The 22,809-nt window shown below is 34.4% G+C and overlaps 1 protein-coding gene across 1 annotated transcript in view; it reads right to left on the bottom strand.

Moving 5' to 3' along the window:
• The window catches only part of TLK1 (tousled like kinase 1), an 82,088-nt gene that overhangs the window by 5,642 nt on the left and 53,637 nt on the right, over window positions 1–22,809 (bottom strand). Inside the window, exons 6-20 of the mRNA XM_015811868.1 lie at window positions 22,020–22,106; window positions 17,918–18,007; window positions 15,878–15,970; window positions 15,430–15,540; window positions 14,605–14,741; window positions 13,883–14,071; window positions 12,376–12,442; window positions 8,851–8,948; window positions 7,144–7,225; window positions 5,930–6,021; window positions 5,754–5,843; window positions 5,429–5,598; window positions 3,896–4,031; window positions 1,078–1,189; window positions 502–609 (exon numbers count right to left, since the gene is read on the bottom strand). Coding sequence (XP_015667354.1) covers window positions 502–609; window positions 1,078–1,189; window positions 3,896–4,031; window positions 5,429–5,598; window positions 5,754–5,843; window positions 5,930–6,021; window positions 7,144–7,225; window positions 8,851–8,948; window positions 12,376–12,442; window positions 13,883–14,071; window positions 14,605–14,741; window positions 15,430–15,540; window positions 15,878–15,970; window positions 17,918–18,007; window positions 22,020–22,106 — 1,662 coding nt within the window. The remainder of the gene's footprint in view (window positions 1–501; window positions 610–1,077; window positions 1,190–3,895; window positions 4,032–5,428; window positions 5,599–5,753; window positions 5,844–5,929; window positions 6,022–7,143; window positions 7,226–8,850; window positions 8,949–12,375; window positions 12,443–13,882; window positions 14,072–14,604; window positions 14,742–15,429; window positions 15,541–15,877; window positions 15,971–17,917; window positions 18,008–22,019; window positions 22,107–22,809) is intronic.

Below are 22,809 nucleotides of genomic sequence, written 5' to 3'. Positions count from 1 at the left end.
AGTCGTGTTCATTTTAACCAACATGCTTGATTTAACGTTACATAATGCCTAGTTCACAATAGCAAATATAATTTTAAAACAAATGACAGTGATACTGTACTTTAGGATTTAGGACCATATAACTGTACTTTAGGATTTTTTTTCTACAATTGAAGATTACAGAACAAAACAAATTGGCTTATCCAGTTCAGACTTCTGCAATTATTGATATTGAAAGTATTTTTAACGTCACTCATCTTAACATTTAGTTACACTTATTTTGTATTCAACAAGATCAATGTTTCAGGATTCCAGAGAATCATTTTCAGTATCTGATAGTTTTTTCCAACATCTGATAACAGATTTACATAAATTGGGGAAACACAGAAACAGTTTGAAAAAAAAATGCATTTGCTTTTAAATGTGTGAAATTAAAAAACAATTCTTACAAAAAATTAAATACATTTTGTTTGTAGTTAGCTTTAAATGTTTTGTCTGACTTTGATGGTTGAACTCTTTTACCTTGGCTTCATTGCTCACAACAGGCTTTACTGGGAACTGTACTTCAGTGGCTTTTAATATTGTGTTTTCTTGAAGTATATCTTGCTGTGATTGGTTATGGCCAAATGGCTGGAAAGAGGTTAAAAAAAATTCAGAGTTCATTATACCAAACATACATATATTTGTTTGAAAAAGAAACCTTATTTTTTAAAATCTAAAATTATGCTACATTAAAATATTTTAAAGTATTTCGGAACAATGGGAAATGAAATTATGTGTAAGTTGAATGGAGAGCCCTTTTGGTGTAGTGGTTAAAGCATCAGGCTAGAAACTGGGATACTATGAGTTCTAGTCCCACCTTAGGCACAAAGCCAGCTGGGTGACCTTGAGCCAGTCAACTTTCTCAGCTCTAGGAAGCAGGCAATAACAAATTATTTCAAAAAATCTTGCCAGGGATTTGACCAGGAAGTCCCCGAGATTTGGACACAATTGAACAGAAGGGAAAAAAAAGTATTTGCCTGTACATATTCTTGATTAATGGAATTATGCTAGTCAAACTTTTCTGTATGGAAAATTGCAGTTACTGTGCATGCTTACCTTTCGACCATATAGACACTGGAAAAAGATTACTCCAACTGACCACACATCCACCTTGTTAGAAATTTTTGGTGGTTCTTTTCCTACAACAAAGCACTCTGGAGGCAAATACCTGAACGAAAACAAGAAAGGAAAAGATTCATTCAGGCTAAACAGGCATGCTGTCCACTAGAAGGTTGATATGTTTGAAAACCTAGTCAAAAATGGTTAAGCACAAACATAAACAAAGCATGTATGTTGTTAATGCAATTCATAATAACCCTAAGTTATTTCTTTAGTTAGTTTATATTAAAAGTTTATTAAAAGCTTTCAGGACCCAATATTGTTGATCTAAGAGTTTGTTTTAATTATTATTAGGAGTAGAAATATTATTTCAGTCAGAGTATAGAAAAACAAAAACACAGTCATAAGTATATAAAAATGCGAAATCATTGCCTCATAAGCTTGTCATACTAGTAAGAAAACATTAAAACGCTCAAAATTTGCATCTTAGGATCAGTTATATCTTTCTTCTCTGACTTGTGAACTACACTACTACATAAAATTTTGCTGCTTTTATACATATCTCAATGTCCAAGCTATAAAGTAAAATGAAGCAAGCAATTCTTCAGTCTCACCCAAATAAGTTATGAAATGTGGCAATTAGTATGCTGAACTAATACTACACTATTTGTTGCAAGGCTAATAGTACAGAACTTTGGAGCACATGGTTTACTGTGCTCTACCGCTCCAGATCCACAAGAATAGACTCTCTAATTGAATGGAAATTTCCTGTTTCTTGTACAGCATTGCAGAGGGTCAGGCATTTCATCTTACTAATGAGTGTGCTCTTCTATGTGTAGGAGTTGTTAAGACATAAACACACTAAGTTGGTTTATGGCAGCAATTTATTTCTTCGAAAGCAACTCAGAAGCAAAGAGGTCTATTTGGTGCTCTGAATTCCTGACTCAAAATGAAGAGTCATCCCAATTAAAAGCCATATGAATGAGCTTACTGGTGGCATCATGAAGGAAAGCCAGCGTTAAGGAACCGAATTCATATGGCTAGACTTAACTATTCTCAAGCTATTCTCCAAAGCACCTGAAGGCAGGACAAGAAGCAACGGATGGAAACTAACCAAGGAGAGAAGCAACCTAGAACTAAAAAGAAACTTCCTGACAGTTAGAACAATTAACCAGTGGAACAACCTGCCTCAAGAAGCAGTGAATGCTCCAACACTGGAAGTTTTTAAGAAGAGACTGGACAGCCTTTTGTCTGTAATGGTATAGGGTTTCCTGCCTGAGCGGGGGGTTGGATTAGTTGACCTTCCAATTATTATTATTATTGTTGATGATGATGATGTTATTATTATTGTTACTGTTATTGTTATTACTTTAACAAACATAAGCATACAGTCCAAATTCTCAGCTCTATCTTCACTAGTCTGGACTTAAGACAGCATTTGATATGCATCTGGAGTCTTGAAAATAGTTCTTACAATTCAGATTGGACCAACAGGGAAGTTAGAATATAAATCACACTGGTCTCCACAGAGAACTAAGCAAGGTTGCAGGAATGTATGAGCCACCTCTAGTTGAAAAGAAATTCAGTACTATGGCATTGATGTGCTGTACATTTTGACTCACATATTTGATATGTTTGTTTCAGACTCTAGAATGAAGAAAACCTTCTTTGAAGGTTTGGACCTGTACAATATCTACCTCATTTATAAACCAGTGATGGTGATAACATTTAGGTCTCTACAAAATGAGTGCTACTGATTTTGAATTACTAATCTTCATCTCAATATCTGTACTCCATTGTGTAAAACCATTTAACTCTCTCCTCCAAGTAATTTCTGTTCTATAACAAATGATACGATTGCAGCATATTTAACAGCAGAACAAAAATCCCATCCTTTTCATTTTTCTAGAGTACGAAGACAAAAATGCATCTGTTTTACACTTCTCAGTATAGGAGGACTAGTAAGGATATATCATAATAATCTTATTACAAGTATTGGTTTCTAGTTCTGGATTAGCAAACAAGCTCAAATTTACTGAATTGTAATAAATTATGGTAGACCAAACTAGAAATTGAATTGATAGAGAATTCAAAACCCAGGTCAGAAGTTGGTAAGATACATAACTGAGATGAATACAAGCCACTCTGAATGCTCACAAATTACAACTTTATAAACCAAATACGTTCAAAACATGGCCTTGCAATCACATACTTTGTTGTTTTTCCCTATGAAGGAAAATGGCTTGGCCTGCACATATCATTTATGCACAGCTTACAAAGTTATATAGTCACAATACAATGCTGCTTTAAGGATCTGAGGAAAAATCCTGTCCTTCATATGTTCTTGTTTGTTGCAAAGCATTTTTCCTGAAGTATCTGCAAAGTGCTAATACTGGTGAAACTTTGATTTCAGCAGTGAAACATTTAATGATCACCACAATTCATAAATCAAATGTATCTGTTTACCTTCCCCTTTTCAATAGAACCAATGTTTTACATTTAAAAAATATATAAAAGATGTCTGTTTCTCAGCCTGAATGTATATGTTGAATATTGAAATGCCTTCAGTGAATACTTCTCAGTTTGTATATGCGTATCAGATTTTTATTAAGCTAAGCATGATAAAAGATAAATTCTATACCATTAAGATATAAACTGAATTAGGCACGATACCTGTCTTTTTACTATATTTGTATGGCAGCTGTACATAACCTTTGTTATTCATGAGAATAACTAAAACATCATGTAAAAAATTTTATTTCATCTTTTTGTTTAATAAAAGAAAAAAAAGTTTGTGAAATGGAAAATAATATACCAGTAAGTCCCAGCTCCTTGTGAAGTTAGGTCCATTCCATCAACACCATAGCTATCATCATCCATTATTTTGGACAGGCCAAAATCTGTGATTTTTATTTCTCCACATGCTGTTCCATCAACCAACAGGATGTTTCCTATCAAAAGAAGAAACTCTCATTATAAAAAACAAGTTCTAGCCCATTATAGTATCTCAACAACATTTCATTCAGATGATGAGAATGTAATCGTTTTTAGGGCTGAACAAAGGATTAAAGATGTGTTTCATGATTTGCAGGAGTATGAACAAAGCACCTCTCTTTGAATCATTCAAACACCCACATCTTTTGTAGAGTTCATGTGGCTGTTTCAAAAGTTGCTCCAATTCTCAATGGATATACATACTTGCTTAGCCCCTTTGCTTCATTGGTGGACACAGGAAAAGTATTGTCTATGCTTACACATACCCGCGGAGTCAACAGAGCATAGCTTTCAAAGCAACCAACGAGCTTTACAGCTTCAGTGAATCACTTATTCTGAGATACTTTGCTTTCAATTGCATTGCACAGCCCTAATGATTTTACAGAACTGAAATATCTAACAGGTATGTTACATATTTATAGAACTATCCCATGTAGCACTTGAAACCTGTGAAAGGCAATTTATTTACTTTATTTAATGGATGTGCTGCCCATCTCACCAGTCAGATGACTCTGGATAGCTTACAACTGGTAAAAAGATAAAAGTTCCTGTACCTCAAACATATTTAAAGTCACAGAATGCATGCAGACTTAGTTATTTACAACTAAACCTACAAAAACTTTACTAAAGATTAGTATACATTTCACAAATTCAAATCCAAATGACGGATTTTTAAATAAAGAATGCAGTTTTGGGTATTATAATAATGTCATGCTATTTGTACTGAATTTTATAGAAAAACAAAAGCTTCAAGGACAACAATGCTTGCAATTATAGTTGCATTATACTTGTGTTGTATTTCAGTTTTTCTTGACTGACTAAGCTCTGTAGCTGCTGTATTTTGTTATTTCTATTTGTACATTATATTGAGTATCTACTGAGACTCAATCCAAAAATAAAAGAAAATAAAAATTTTTTCCTGCCTATTCAAAAACATACAGAAATTAATAGGTTTCTATGCAGTGGAAGCAAATTAGACTATTGTTATTTTATATTCCAGAATATTACACAATAAAATAAGCAATACATTAACTCTATATATACATTAAGTAATTCAAACTAGATCATAGTTTCACTTAGCAGCCCCTTCCAATTTTTCCCTATTACAACTATTCTGCATGGTAAGTTGGGTTGAGAGAGAACAATAGGGCCAAGTGAGGCTCAATCTGCCCCTTCTTGTCCTAACCTAACACCTTAAGCGTTACCCTATGCTACCTCTTTTTAAGCAATGCAAACCTGATGGATTCAATAAGGACAAAAATAGAAAATTGGCTTCTTAATAAGCATGAAGTGAATGATATATTTTACAGAAACGCTATATAAAAAGGAAGTTGTATTGGTATTTCTGACTTACCTGGTTTAAGATCATAATGTATAATGGGCGGTTTAATTTCATTGAGATATCGCAGCGCATTTACAATCTGCATTACGATGGACCTAGCTTCCTTCTCTGTCATTAGTTTATGTTGTTTGAGATAGAAATCCAAATCATTGCCTTCACAATATTCTAACACTGTACAAAACCTGTAAGAGAAGAAACAAAGATAGTCTAGATACTAAAAAGAAACCTATGTATTTGTTTTAAGCACAAAAGAAAAATATGAAATTAATTGGATATTAAAAGTATTAATATAATTCAAACTGCTCTTAAACAAAGAAGCATTATTTTATATACTTACGTATCTGTATCCAAGGAGAAGTAATCATACAGTTTTACTATCCGTGGATGATCCAACTCTTTGTGTATTCTGTATTCTCTGCAGGCATGCCTTTTGAAAGAAGGGAATTATTAATCGTGGATACTGGAGTATCATTTTAACTTGCCACCGGAAGAAGCGTTTTTAAAAATGCTTACTTGTGATAGTTTTCCTTTTTCTCATCTCTCCAGCTTTTGTTAAGTTGATGTATCTTCACAGCAGCATATCTTTGTTCATAAAGATCAAATGCCTGCAAGACCCGTTAGATGACGTTAGTAAAAAGAAAAATACTGTTCAAGTTTCAAGTAAGCAACTCCTAACACTTCCCTGTGTCATGCGAGTCTTTAGAATTTATTAATTGAAACATGTAAAATGGAGATAAGTAAAGCTTGAGAGGTCATGTATTATGGGATAAACATTTGAATTTGGGATGTTGAAAGAGCTTCGGAGATATTTTCATCCAGCAATTGTCCAGGCTGACAATTAGCCTTTTTTTCCCCCTTGTACTTATGATGATTCATCATACAACACATGTTTTTCTAAGGAAAAAATGATGGGGTTAAAAAAAGAAATATAGCATAAAATTGAATTTAAAAAATACATTCTAATTTCTGCAAATATTCTGGGAATTATGCTAAAGGCAGTCAGTTTACTTTGAAGCATGACTACTCCTAAGTTTAGAAATTATTTTTTTTAAAAAATAGCAAGAACTAGGCAATACAGTGGACACTATTTGAGTTTTCTACCATGGAAACACTAAGTGATGTTTACAATTTGATTTTCTTTTATTTATAGGCCCGGTTTTGTAAACTGCTTTGCAACTATGATTTTTTTTCTTTTAACGACCCTGTAATCCCTTGCATCGGGGTGGAGTAGGGGCAATTTTGCAACTATATGATTAAAAAATATGTTTTTTTAATTACCATCAATGTAATGTTTTATCCAAGAGCATACATAATCTTAACTATAATTAACTGAAACAAGGCAATTTCATAATCTATGGTACACCACTTGTCTTAACAAACCATAGCTCTATACCACTGATAAGTATAGCAGAAACAGCATGCTGTTAATACAAATAAAAGTAGAAGTTTCTAAACTTCTCACAATAGTGCTGGAAGAAATGTATTGCTTTAAACATATTAACAATGCCTTAGGTCAGGGGTGTCAAACTACCAGCCCACAGGCTGATTTCATCATACCGAAGCTGCACCCACCCCATTGCCGGCAATGCAAAAAGAGTTGTGATACGTTGCGTCACGTCATGTCACGTGGCGAGTTTGACACTTGTGCCTTAGGTGGATTTCTTTAGAAGTGTGTTGGCAATCGGTGTATAACAACAACAACAACAACAACAACAGCAAAAAGTTACCTTATATACTTCACTAAATCCACCTCGACCAAGTAAATGAAGTAACAAATATCTCTCATTTAATGTTGGATGGTCTTTGAACCTTAAAAAAAATAAGCACAAATGTGGTTTATATACAAGACAGGGCTTTAAAGTTAGCGCTATCTACAGTTAGCGTTTAAACAAGCAAGGGAGAGAAAAGAAAAAGAAGAAGAAAGCTACTTATTGAACTATGTCAATTCCTGCTAGTAAAGGACCACAGGTAAGATGCATGCTCACATTCTGCCCATTTCCTCAAGCACACAAAATTTCCCCTGCAGAGGGATAATAGGCTCCTATACTTAAACACTTCTAAAACGGGGTCCTCGTGAGCATATATATTTGAACTACTGAAAGCCCTAGTAGTTCAGGCAACTCATCTTCGGGGGGGGAGGGGGGGAAGAGTCAATATGAATTCATGTTAATGAATAAGTTTAAAAAAAAGAACAAACAAAATGAAATGAACAGAGAAATTCAATTACTGCTTGAAAGGAACTTTCAGAAAATACTTGCAAAATTACTACTATTGTGGGAATCGATGGGGAACTGAGGAGACAATAAAAGGCACCCCTACACAGCAAGTGAAGTGGGACGAAAGAGCACTATCTTCAACTAAGAAGGACAAATTGACAAATAACTATTCAGCTTCTGTTTAAACACTTTGAGTGAAGGAGAGTTCACCACCTCCCAAGACTGTATTATGTCATTAACTTTTTTTTTAAAAAACAGATTTTTAAAATGAGCAGTCAGTCAATTCAGACTTGTTTCCAGGCCAGTAAGATTTCTAACTGGACTTGAATGGAAACATTTAAGACACTATGAAAGGGATCCCAAATAACTGCTTCATGAATTGTTTCTACTCATAGAAAAGCATTGAACTTGAGGAATCCATGAATGACAATGTTCACGTTATAGAATAACACAAGGTTTATCAAGAAGTACAATACCTGTAGGTTTGACTCTTTATTCTAAAAAAAACAAAAAAACACACACCCCACCTTCAGATAGTCATTGCTATGGGTCATCCTTTCTACAAAAAGAACAGGATGCAAATTTGTAGAATATAATTTTCCCATAGTCTCCTTTGCAACCTCTACAATTTGATGACGTTTGGGAGCCCTGTACATGAAATTGGAGGAACTTAATCCAGTTCTTACATGAAAGAAGGAGCCATTCCCACCGAAATCAAACACAGATGGCAAAATGCCAAACCAGTTTGGCAGTAAACGAGGACTATCTGAAAATAAGATATTATTTTCTACTACTTCAGAGGACTCTTGAGATGCATAAAAAGAAATTGGAAGCCTTTTTTAATTACTATGAACTACCACACAAACTTTTAGGATATAAAGAATTTAATGGGGTAAGGGATATTACAAGGGGAAAAGGAATGAATTGGCTTGTTAAATCTCCTAATAGCGGATTTTCAAGTAGCTTGAAGGAGGGAGGATCGCGAGGCAACAAAAGCCTGCTCCCTGCATTATTTTAAGACAGTAAGAATACAAATGAACAAGAGCACATTTTCCATTTTTTAAAAAAAATCATTATTAATAAGTGCATTTTGCTTTTGTAAGATAAAATTCTCAGAATTACTTTAGAAAGTTAATATTATATATATATATAATACATTTTACCCAGAGCCAGTAAAGATTGAGAAAATGAATGTGAGATTAAAATCTAGAACCTTACTGAGAATTATCTTCGTTGTTTATTCTTTTGAGTTCTCGTATATGAAGATTTCTAACTCTTTCCAAACGTTCAAGTTCTGCTTGTATCTCAGCTTCTTCCTGCAAAATATACGTTACAAAAATGAACAAGGAAAAAAACAATTATTTTACCCACATCTCAACTGCAGTGATAATTTTTTTTTAAAAAAGTACTAAATTACTACTTTTATTTGTTGGATCGATTTTTTTTATTGATGCCAATTAACAGCTTTCAACCAATCTCAGGACAAATGAATGGCAATATGGACTAGAGGGGAGCTAAAGTGGTTCTTATCTGAAATGCAGCTAGGTTCAAATGAAAGTAAATAAGTAAGTAAATGAAAAGCTTCTCTGACTGACCAATCAAAATTAGCCCTACTCAATGACAAGCATATATATACATTGCTATATGTGTCAATTTCTCCAGCATATTTCTAATTTATAATCTTGGTATGACACAATTGATAACCAATATCTACTTTGGACCTCAATCCAGATAATACTGGAGATATACAGTACCACTCACTGCTTAAAATTAATTAAGATTTCTTCCAGAAACTAAAAAATAATCATTTTTAAACAATGAAAAATATAATAGATCTCTTTTAACTATTTTGTTCTACCTTTTCTTTGGATGTTGCTGATCTTAAAGAGCTCAGATAATATAAAAATGTAACCTTTTTTCTTTCCACAAGCAAGGATACTGTGATGGCCACAACTTTTAAGGTCAGGTTATAAGTACCACTCATTCAGCACCATTGTAACTTTGAACAGTCGCTAAACAAGTGGTTGCTAACTGACTACTATCTGTAGAGCAATGCACATATCTATTGTCAACAATATAGACTACATCTATACCTACACAGAAAACATTTATGCTCCATAATATTAAGTAGAGAGAAAAGGGTTTAGTTACTCTGCAAGTTAGAATCTTAAGCAGCTGTGCCTTATCTAGGAATGGGAAGAAGGAGATCGATGAACCCAAGCCTGCTATCTCCAACTGTAAATAACCATGCCAGCTCTGCTAAGTAATGTGACTGGGAATTGGGGAAAAAATACAAATAAATGCTAAAGAATCCTTGCTTTTCTGACTCTTTTGTATAAAATCTTGAGAACCTACAGTAAATCCTTGTGATAAACTGTTTTGTGTTTTTCAGTGCTGTACTATGTTCACAGCCATCCTTTGTTTATTTAATTTCATGTATTCAGGTACCAATTCTTATATTTGAATATATTCATATTAAGGATGATTTGTGTTATCTATCATTCGTAGTTCTGAATATTCCAAAATGTTATTCTAACATTAAAGATCATTAAAGATATGCTTTGGAGGCCTAGAATATCATCTACAGCACATTTGGGATATACATTCAAGTTGGAGGACAGGAAACCAAAAGAAAATATGCAAATTAAAGCCCATTCAAACAATATAGTTGTATATATCAGGGTCTATGGGCACAGGTGTACAATCACCATCATATCAATAGTACAAAGAATACCAAATGAATCCAGCATGATTGGTTAAATTCTGCAAAACTTTTCATAATTTATTTTAAATATTGAAGGAACTTTAACCATGCTTATCCATGTGTAGTGATACAAAACAGCGGAGAGAGTGCGGAAAATGCACAAAAATCCATTTTGGTTTGGTTTGTGCATTTTCTTGTTTTGTTTCTTGTTTTTGTTTTGTTAATTCAGACTGATTAACTACACCAACTACTTTTCTGCATTTTTTAAAAATATGACACTACCCAGAGACTAAAAATCAACGAATACAAATGAGACTTTTACTTAAAAGAAAACTGATATAATTTGAACAACAAATGAATATGAAGTAGAATATTAATATAAATAAAATGGATGTCAGAAATCATTGATATAAAATTACGTGTATACACAGACATACACACAAACATTAACATAGTATAGTTTAGCAGTGTAATAGTGGAACTCATAAAATGGCTCTTGATTTCTTCTCAGACAGAAAAACCTGAGCAAGATTTAGAAGCTTTAATGGCAAGTAATAAGATTACTAATTTGGTAAACTGTTCAATTTTTGGTATTTCATGAACATATCCATATACTTTTATTGGCATGGATTTGGTTTGTCATTGCCTTCCTCCAGAATGCTTCTTGACCTTGTAATCTAATTTATAGTCTGTGTATTCCTTGGTAGTCTCCTGCCCAATCCTAGCCTGCTTAGCAACAGAGCCCATAAAAGAGGAATTATATTTTGCCAAACTGGAAAAGGTTTTATGTAAGCTAGAGGCAGATCTGTACTAAATCTTTGATTTATTCTAATACTTATACACAATTATTTATAAAACAGAATCCTGGAACAGTAGCTGTGGCTAGGAACATACTGGATCTCCTTAAAAGTGACTCATGCAAATATATTGAAAAATGGACTGTCTGAAGTAAAAATACTTATTAAGAAACTTTCAAAGACCAAAGGAAGGCAAAGTCATAATGAAACCATAATGAAAAATTAAATCAATATGATTTTTACATACTTAATTTCTTTTTATTATTCTTTTTATTTCTGCTCATCTTGTTTTGAAGCGACTGGGAGCTTACAACAATACAATATTTTTATATTTCTGATTTCACATATATATATATACAGTTAGGGTTCATATATATATGTGGTATGTGTGTGTGTGTGTAATAATATCAAATATAAATAAGCATATGGGATTTATTTTTCTAAATTCTCCTCCAACTACTGAGTGGGAAAGTTTGAAGTAGCATAACAATCACATGGGAATGAAAATAATCATAGATCTAAAGAAAATTGCTTGAAGAAATTGTGAAAGAAAAGACAAGTGAAAAATCCAGTTTTTAAAGATTAGTTGTTAAAAAATTGCAGCACTGACCACACACAATCTTTTAAAAATAATCAGCTGCCATGATTCTGAACAAAAACATTGTTTAGAAATTCATTGCAACTGGCATTTAAGCAAGCTAATTAATTAATTCAAATGTGCATCTTCATTAATGTATAAATATCAGCAATTCTAGAAAAGAATTACTGAAATCGTTTAAGGAAAATGTGGTTATGGATGACTAATAAAAGACTGATTAAATGAATTTTGGAAAAATATGAATTAGTATAAGTTAAAAAAAGGGAAATGTAATCTAACATGAATTTCAAAACCAAATCTTTTCTTTGAATTATGAAATATATATTTTCATGAAAAAGTAGCTTTTTTAAATTATTTAATGAAATCAAGTATCTATCAAACACTGCAGGTTGGCTTGGTGACATTTATTTTTACTTGTGTATGTTCACTGTACACAGTCCTATGGATAACTGTGCTTGTTGATACATAAAGATGTTTTTTTACAAGCATTTAAAATGAAATAGCTATTACATGCACAATATAGAATTAAGGGAACAAAGAGACACAGGAGATGAAGTTTAATAGGGTGGTTTCTTGTGTGATTATAGCACTTCAAGGTAATCAAAACTAAGAGTGGATTAGGAAAAACTGATTACATTACATACCTTTTTGAGATGTCCTAATCTAAGCTTGAAAATTTCTTCTTGTTCATGATATTCTGCTAGTGTTAGCCTACAAGAGTAAATACAAGTAATAAAATTTTTAAAATCAAATGAAAAATAACTGCATATAAAACACATTGCTATTCTAAATACAAAGAAGCCTGTACATGCTTTGAAAATGATAGGAAACAAAGCTTGTGCTTTGATCTGACACAAATGCTATTCACTAAAATAGTTTGACATTTTTCAGACTTTTGCATGGGTCCAGTAATTGTTTTAAGAAATCTATTTACTGAAGTTCAAGCAACTTATAAAGCAGCCATAACTTTTTTTAGGTTCACCTAGAACTCCGGGAAAAAAAAATCAATTTGCTTTAACAAACCTGAGACAGCTATGCTTCCCCCCCCCCCACAAATCAATACTGAAGTGTACCCAGTCCTATTTTGCAGACTTTTCAGAAACAATTGCCTCTTGAATAAGCAAGAGTTGAATGTAGAATTGAAGTATTTCAGAATCCAAATTAACTCCCGTCTTCTCTCTCTCGTGTACAGGAGAACCAAATACTGATCTGCATTGTTGGGTTTCTTCAGTATTTTTGGTCTAAAGAGCTTCATATGTTAGAAAAAGAGAAGTGGTACTGGAATTCTAATAATGGTGACACTAGAGTCTTAATCTAATTTGGAAATGATCCTGGAAATCCAGTAATACTGGAGATCTAATAATGTGGGATTACCCATTAAGAACTATGCTTTATTTCAACACTAAACCACTGATTATCCTAAAAATAGTAGTTTCTAAGAGATTAAACTTTACAGATCAGGAACAAGATTTTAAGACTCGTCCAGAATAACACCCTTCTATGAATTTGTTTTTAAAAGTATATTCAGATGCTGTACTTAACTGCATTAACTTAATTTACCCACCAATAAAACCTAGTCTAAACTAAGTTATACATTTCCATAAATATGGGTATTTATAGAAAACAATTTTTATTACATGTCTGCCACCAAAATGATCATGTAAGAAACAAGTTCTTTTTCAGAGGGGTGGGAGAAGCTATAATTAGCACGATCAAAAGAATTAGTTCCTAGTCTCTTTGAGTTGTATGGGGGAGAGCAAGCAAGCAACAAAAATGTTGTTATATTCACAGAAATAACCTTAAAAATAATCTAAGTGCTCAGTACACACTGAAAATTGGGAGAAAATATAACTATACATGGCCCCCATTCACTTTAATACTAATGAATTCCCACACAAAGAAGACTGAGTGCTGCTTTATCCATTTATACTGTATGTATTGACACGTGCACATGTGGAGTATATGTGTGTCAACAATATCAAAACTATGGGCATGACCAGGTGATCAAACACCTTTCCTTTTCTAAAGCTTGTTAAAGGAAGGAGAGGACACTTTGATCTCTTGCTCATGCCTGCCATTTGGCATTGCTGACCCTGCCACAGATGCCACTATATACATCCATTTGTCTTTAAGTAAATGTTCTGAGCTTACAGTTGTGGCAAATTGGGCCTAACAAATGGGTCATTTTCTGCTCCATTCACGGCTTTGTTTTTCCTCTGTTTAGGCTCTGAATTGGCAGAGGGTGCTTGAGAATTATTTGTAGTTGGAGGTTTCCGTTTTGCCAGAAGTTTTCTTTGTCTTTCAATATCTTCTCTTTGTTGGTTTACCCACTCCTGTTGCCTGCAAATCAAAACATTGTCTTTAAATTGCAGAAATCGTACTTCTTAAGAACAAGTTACATGTTTTATTAACTTCTGCCTTACTTGTTGCTTTTGGTTTATTACAACCATGCAGACTAATTACGCACATTGTGATCTGCTACACTGTGGATTTGAGATCTTTAACAAAAGACCAGCAAGTTATTTATAGACAATAGCCAATCTGAAATCTGTGATCTATGTTTATAATAATCTTTATGGGAAGTGGTCAATATTCTTCTTTTGAATTAGACTCAACTAATGGTGTGTGTGTGTGTGTGTGTGTGTGTGTGTGTGTGTGTGTGTGTGTGAAGGAAGGAAGGAAGGAAGGAAGGAAGGAAGGAAGGAAGGAAGGAAGGAAGGAAGGGCAGTTGATTAATCTAAGTACTCTGTCTTTTTGATTTTCGAAACAGAATAATAATACTGCGTATAAAATTAGCTGTTTGAACTAATATAAACCAACCACTCCAGGGAACTGATGATTACTAGCAATTTAAAAACAAAACATTGACTAACTTTACAAGATTCTGAAATGCAAAGCCATCTGTCCACTGTTCAGTAAACGAAGCACCATGTCGAACAGTTGTAAAATGCCCAAGGCGTAATCTGTCTTGCATACTTTTCTCTCTGCTTGCCAGCTTTTCTTGTGTGCTCTAAAGAAATGAAAATATTCAAGAGGTGTGACTTAACTGTTTCTGAAAAGGCAATTTTATCTACTAATAAAAAATAATATAGATATGTTCCCCTGTGGCCTTTTTAAAGCATTTTGTAATGTTATACAATTATTTTACCTAAAATATTAATTTTATTGCTTTTATTTATTGTGTAAGGACCCAGTAATCTTTATTCAAGATTTTCTCAGATTAGAAACAACAGCTTGCTTCTGCCACTTAGTATATCAGCTGAAATTACCAAAGCTAAATAGAATATCATGTTTCAGTATCACAAATGCCGTACTACAGGGTCACAAATGTTTTTAAAAGTGAGAACTTCAAAAACTGAATTGTTAAAAAATAATTATGGATTTCACCACAATACGGCTGTCACGGGATACCCATTTATTCAGTCAAGGTAGCCACAAAGTGTTTTATTCACTGACTGGAAACTGCTTCACCTATCAGCTGCCCTGATTTTAGAGCATCTGTCTGACTACAGACAGGAAAGCGGAGAGCTCTCACAAGGTGTCAATCACAGCAATTCTGTCAGTATTTTGATCTAAGGATTCTCTTACTAACTCAGTACTGGTTGAACTACTTCTGGTCCCATCCTCTATTTACAAGGTCGAGGCAAAGTGTCTCCTCCATAACATTCTAAATACAAATAAAATACAATCCAACTTACTTTTTCAATTAAAAGTTTCTTGCTCATTGAAATGCATTTATTTAATCTTTCTTTATATTTTTCAAGTAACTTTTGTTGTTCATCTATTTGCCGTCGTAGATCACAATTAGCCTAAGGATTAAATGAAAGTATATACATATTATGAATACCGATTATAAATTGCATATAAATAAAAGTACAGTTGTATCTTCTGTTTAAAACCTTGGCATTTATTTACAAAATAATTTGCAGTAGAAGCGAGGCTAAAGAACTCACTTTAAGCATATGGAAATGTGGGAGGACATTATATTTAGAACACGATAAGCAAATTTTATGCCATTTTGTTTTTGTATTTTGAGTCAAATACAACTATATAAGTTACCATTTTAAAACTGCATATATTTTCTCCTACACCATTAATTTAGCACATGTAACCCAATATTTCTATTGATCTTATTATCACATTTACCCTGAGCAAATCATCTATACGGCCTTCTTTTTTTTCCAAGTCTTGATTTTTATTACTTTCAAGTGCAGTTAATTTCAACATTGTGAGATCAGTCTGTATAAAAAAAATGGGAGTGGGGAAAGAGAGGAGAGAATGTAAAAACCCAGCAAATTAAATGCATATCATAACAGACCGTTCTAAATTATTACTGGTCTCTTTCACCCAAGCAAGACAACAATTTCCCATAGGAAGACAGAGAAAAAAATGAGCACTATATAAATTTCTGTGTTTTATTTAGAGAGCACTGACTGATATTTAGGTTGTCCCTATGCATTAAAAACTACAAGCATCTAAAATTTACAACAGAAAGTCCAAAACCTTCCAAACCCAAGGAAAAGAAAGGGCAATCAGTCTCCCCACCCCTATTAGTGCAAATGTATCTTAATGGTTTTTATTATTTGACTTGAACAACTAAGAAACAAGTTAATGTGCCATAAATGATTTGTGTCAACAAAAAAGTCAGTTCAAGGTCCAGTCAAAAATTTAACTTTAACAGAAATTTCAGAGATTAAAAAACTCAGATGTACTAATAAAGAGGACAAAATGTCCATTGACAAGATTTTTAGGTCTTAATCTTTAACAAAAATGAAACAGCCTTATAATCAGAGCAGTGTATGCTGTGCAGAATGGGAAAGTAGACTCTCTACTCTGCTTTCTAAGAATTTTATATTTTAAGTTTCCATCTTTATGTAGGATAGTGAGTATCTATGGAAATTTCAAAAAAAAATCAGAAAGATGACAAAGTAAGATTTTCCAGTATTGGAGGAAGATTCTTGCCTCTTTCCATCATTATGCCTGGACTTAAGGACAAAAAAATTAACTTGTCTATAAAAAGAGATAGGGGGACTATAGTTCTATAGTTCTGCATCCCTCACAAAGAAGATTCAGATTTAATCCATGGCATAACCAGGTAGGGTAAAAACATCACTGTCTAATCCCATAGACAGCTCGCTCCTTCCTTCCTTCCTTCCTTCCTCCCTCCCTCCCTCCCTCCCTCCCTCCGAGTAATAAAAAGAATTTCAAATTTCAAGATCCAAAGATATTTACCTACCTACCTACCTACCTACTTACGTACCAATCAATCAAATTTATCTAGCCACTCATCTCGTTAAAGACAACTCTGGACAGTGCACAACAAATATATAAAATATATAAAAACACATATAAAAATATAAAATCACATAAACAGTAAATATAACAAAACCAGACACACAAAATCTAGGCAAAGAGAGAATAAAAACAGCCAGCTCAGCAATGGAGCTATCGAAGCATGACTGGCTACCAGGTCGTAGGTAATTTTCTGGAATATCAAAAGGGAAGGAGTTAATCTAATTTCAGGGGAATTGAATGTTCTGTAAGGCAGGTGATATGGCACAGAAGGTTTGTGTTGTGTGGAACTCACCAAATATAGATCCCTAATTGATGATATCCCTCAGATAACCCAATCCTATGCCATGAAAAGATTTACAGATCAAAACCAGCATTTTGAATTGAACTCGGAAGCAAACTGGCAACCAATGCAGCCCACAGAGCAGAGATATAACACACACTGTACTAGGAGTGCACCTAACTACCCGTATTGCTGCATTTTGTACCAGCTGAAGCTTCTGGGCATTCTTCAAAGGCACATTGCAACAGTCCAATCTGGATGTGACTAAGGCATGAGTGACTGTGAGCACAGTCTGCCACTCCATGAACGGGCACAACTGGCATACAAGACAAAGCTGTGTTAAGGTCCTCCTAGTCACAACTGCCGCCTGCTCATCAAGTAGGAATTGTGAGCCAAGGACGATCCCCAGATTGCACAAGGGGTCTGTATGGGGCAATGAAACCGCACCCAGCACCAGGGACGGCATAGTTCTGGCATCTATGGATCCCAAAATCCAGAGCCACTCAGTCTTGCCAGGATTCAGCTGAAGTCCACACAGAATGCCTTCATTCATTCATTCATTCATTCATTTACTTAGCACTAAGTAGATAGTGACAAGTCAAGATACATACCTGAGTGATTTTAAATGAAAACTGTTTGGGTTGCGTAACAGGGTGGTCCCCAAAAGACAATGCCGTAGGAGAAGGGCTGTTTTGCCGAACCTAGATATATAAATAGTATTTATCATATATCAGAAAACTGGAAGATATCTTTATAAAAATGTTTTGTCTGAAAAGGGAGGCTGCTTGGATACATACCAGCTTTTTCCACCACCAAGGTTTGGTAAAACAAATAAAACCCTCCGTCCCTTTTCTCTATTAAATAGCTCTGTTTCAGTAACGTAATTACAGTGAGGGGAAAAATTATTTGATCCCCTGCTGATTTTGTACATTTGCCCACTGACAAAGAAATGATCGGTCTATAATTTTAATGGTAGGTTTATTTAACAATGAGAGACAGAATAACAACAAAACAAATCCAGAAAAATGCATTTCAAAAAAATTATAAATTGATTTGCATTTGGCCCCTTCACAAAACACGACTTAGTACTTGGTGACAAAACCCTTGTTGGCAATCACAGAGGTCAGATGTTTCTTGTAGTTGACCATCAGGTTTGCACACATCTCAGGAGGGATTTTGTCCCACTCCTCTTTGCAGATCCTCTCCAAGTCATTAAGGTTTCGAACCTTAATGCTCAAATCTTCAGCTCCCTCCACAGATTTTCTATGGAATTAAGGTCTGGAGACTGGCTAGGCCACTCCAAGACCTTAATGTGCTTCTTCTTGAGCCACTCCTTTTGTTGCCTTGGCTATGTGTTTTGGGTCATTGTCATGTTGGAACACCCATTCACGACCCATTTTCAATGCCCTGGCTGAGGGAAGGAGGTTCTCACCCACGATTTGATACTACATGGTCCCATCCATCGTCCCTTTGATGCTGTGAAGTTGTCCTGTCCCCTTAGTACCCCCAAAGCATAGTGTTTCCACCTCCATATTTGATGGGGGGGGATGGTGTTTTGGGGGTCATAGGCAGCATTCCTCCTCCTCCAAACATGGCAAGTTGAGTTGATGCCAATGAGTTTGATTTTGGTCTCATCTGACCACAACACTTTCACCCAATTCTACTCTGAATCATTCATATGTTCACTGGCAAACTTTCAGACGGGCCTGTACATGTGCTTTCTTGAGCAGGGGGACCTTGCAGGCCCTGCAGGATTTCAGTCCTTCACGGCGTAGTGTGTTACCAATTGTTTTCTTGGTGACTATGGTCCCAGCTGCCTTGAGATCATTGACAAGATCCTCCCTAGTAGTTCTGGGCTGATTCCTCACTATTCTCATGATCATTGAAACGCCACAAGGTCAGATCTTGCATGGAGCCCCAGACCGAGGGAGATTGAGAGTTATTTTATGTTTCTTCCATTTGCGAATAATCCCACCAACTGTTATCACCTTCTCACCAAGCTGCTTGGGAATAGTCTTGTAGGCCATTCCAGCCTTGTGTAGGTCTACAATCTTGTCCCTGACATCCTTGGACAGCTCTTTGATCTTGGTTATGGTGGAGAGTTTGGAATCTGATTGATTTATTGCTTCTGTGAACAGGTGTCTTTTATACAGATAACAAGCTGAGATTAGAAGCACTCCCTTTAAGAAAGTACTCCTAATCGCAGCTCATTACCTGTATAAAAGACACCTGGGAGCAAAAAAAAAATGGAATTCTGATTTTATATATGGTGACAGCAGCAAGATTGCTCTTTGCATAAAAGTGACAGATGCCTCAATTCCTACCCCGGACGAATGGTTACAAAAGCTGATGGAATTAGCAGAGATGGCCAAATTAACTGTGTTGATAAAAGAAAAGAACGTAAGTACTTTGTTTCTACTTGGAAACTGCTTCTGGACTTTGTGCTTGAGATGGAAAAAAATGATACTATGATTTTAGGTTTTACCGATTAGACTGATTTGCCAATACAGACATGGCTAGTGCATGCTATTATAGAGATGGAAAAAGTTGAAATTTAATTTTAATGCCTGATTTTACTGCAACAGAGAGAGTCGGAAGTCAATGCCTTTCGTTTCTTCCCCTCCCTTTTCTTCACACTTTTTTTGTTTTCCCTTTTTCTACTGTTGTCCCCTACTATTTACTTTGGTATTTTCATATTTTATGTTATAAATGAATAAAACTAAATAAAAAAAGACACCTGGGAGCAGAAATGTTGCTGATTGATAGGGGATCAAATACTTATTTTATTAAAGCTTGAAAGCTTATTGGGGGCAACCCCATTGTTGTACCTACCCCTGTCCCAACCCCCTCCCTGAACCCCACCCACTACCTACATTGACCTTATCCCTTATAAAATCTAATAAAAATATCTTTTAAAAAACTTATTTTACTCATTAAAATGCAAATCAACTTATAACTTTTTAAAAAAATGCGTTTTTCTGGATTTTTTTGTTATTCTTTCTGGATTTTTTTGTTGTTATTCTGTCTCTCACTGTTAAAATAAACCTACTATTAAAATTATAGACTGATCATTTCTTTGTCAGTGGGAAAACGTACAAAATCAGCAGGGGATCAAATAATTTTTCCCTCACTGTAAATCATGTGACTCCTGGTGCAAATCAATCAACCCGTATGCAAGCTGTTGAGAGTTATATATCTGCATTAGGGTTTTCAATGGGTGACAATTAGACAACAGGCAAGAATTTTATTTTTCATCCTCTAAACTTAAAGGTATCCATGATGCACAAAAACCATGAGATATTATTGCAAAGTACATTAAGGTGTTTTTTTTAAAAAATCATTAAAAATAATGCATCTTAGAAATACCACAGAGTATCAAGAAATTTACTTGATTTTTCTTGCACTGAATATAATCACTCCTGAAGAAAGAAACACTTTATACATCACTATATAAATACAATAACTATGCCATGAAAATTCCAAACACTGTTGGAGAGATGTTCCCATGGTACTATGATTTTTGTTTAAAAGCTGGTTGACTTACATTTCCCCTACTATAAAGAGACACAATGGAAAAAAACAGTGAGAGCATTTGCTAGCTTCAAATTCTTCCAGTAGCAACTATCGTCCATTACAGTAAGTCGAAATTGTGTTAACTTTCAATAAGCAACGCAGCAACTTCAAGTAACTAAAAATAGATGTGGGATGAAAGGCATTTACCACACAATGATCAGGAAGCCTTATTGCTATTGATGAACTAAGTTGATTTATCTATTTTTAGCTGTCTGAACCTTTATGAAACCCCAGCCAAAGGGACAGATAAGGACATTCAGAGAATTCACCAAAGTATAAATGCTACTCACTTTGCTAGATTATTGGCTAGAAAAGATGCACTATCCACGGATACGGTTATAGATGGTAACGATTTGTCTGGTTTTAAAATATCTGCTATTCATGATAATAATGAAAGTGGAAAACTTTTATCAGTGCTGAATAAAATGTCCAAGAAAAGGAAAAAAAAATGGGATGGGGATTCTTCTCAGCAAAATCTTTTTCCCCAAGTAAAACTGGCAACTACAATTATTTTTTTTTTAAAAAAAACAAAAACAAACTGGGTACTTTCTCTTATATATATATGTGATATAATTGCAAAGACTGTTTACCTCCCTTGGATATTGCAGCTTCCCTCCCTGAATTTTAAGTTTTTTTATTTTTAAATAGCTTATAAATGTTTCCCCCCAGTTGATGAATCAAAAGCAACCACAAAACTCCTCAGGAAAAATAAGCTTTCATCTTCCAAGATTATGCCACTGTGAAGTAGTAGGACTCAATGGACCACATTTGAACATTCAGGACTTTAAATTTATTTAGGTTATGGAACAACATTTAACATTTTAGTTTATTTTTAGACTTCTTTCTTTACATTTCCTTGTAATGGCCCTTCATAATATGAATTTTGGTGTTTCTTAGAAGCATCGACCTATAGGTACCTCGTGCTAACTTCACCCCAGACATTATAAACAAAGGAAATTAATTTTACTTCTGTACAGATTTATGGCCAAATAATTAGTCAGTAAGGACGTAAAACAACAGGATAAACAATTTTGCTCAAACAACATCATATAAAAAAGCCTCTGTAATACTAGTTTCTAAGGTGCACCAGACATTCTACATTGGATGCTGACCGTAATGATGTCTATGGATTAAACTTACAGAAGAAGGGGCGGAATGTGAATTTTGAGGAGAACGAATTGCAGGAGGCATTCCTCTTACTGGACTAGACCCATTTCCACCTTGATACTAAGGGGGAAAAAAAAGATGTATTATTTACTTAAGCATCAGTTGATGGCGAATAATCAACTCTTGTCTCTCCATTATAATTTACTAGTTAAGGCAAAATTGTTGCTTCCCATGTACTATTGGCTTTATTCTTAATAAGTGTGATTATTAGATTATTATTATTATTATTATTGATGTTAAATGTGACAAAAGTAACACTAACAACAATGACACGATCTGAAAGCTTTGTACAATGGTTTCAAATTTTTTAACTTCGCTTTTGCTACATTCTGAATGCTACAAAATTCTAGGCATGCCTAAACTATACACAGTGAAAATATTAAAAGAAATTGCTTCGAAGAAACAAATATCTTCTCAAGAGATATAAATAACCCGTCTTATAAGATTTTTGCAGTTTGTTTGATTTAGGTGCTGTCTCTGGAATGCAATCAGTTCCAGTTCTTGCATCATGTAACACTTATTTATTTAAGAAAATTTGTATGGCTGCCCACTCTTCGTGACTTTAGGCAGCTTACAAAAATAAAAACCCAATATACAAACAATAAAAAATAATAACTCCCTCCTCATACCTCCCCCAGCAACAACAATCAATCAGACAAGCCACTTGATGGGTTCCATCACAACTGTGGGTTCTCTAGCCCCGTTGGCACTAGTGGGCCGTGAGCTTTTTGCAACTGAGCTGCAGAAACGGTGAGCGCGTGTT

The sequence above is a fragment of the Protobothrops mucrosquamatus genome, unplaced genomic scaffold, assembly GCF_001527695.2.
Source record: "Protobothrops mucrosquamatus isolate PMUCROS unplaced genomic scaffold, P.Mucros_1.0 scaffold54, whole genome shotgun sequence".
NCBI lineage: Eukaryota > Metazoa > Chordata > Lepidosauria > Squamata > Viperidae > Protobothrops > Protobothrops mucrosquamatus.
This window is presented reverse-complemented; position numbering and strand designations above follow the sequence as displayed.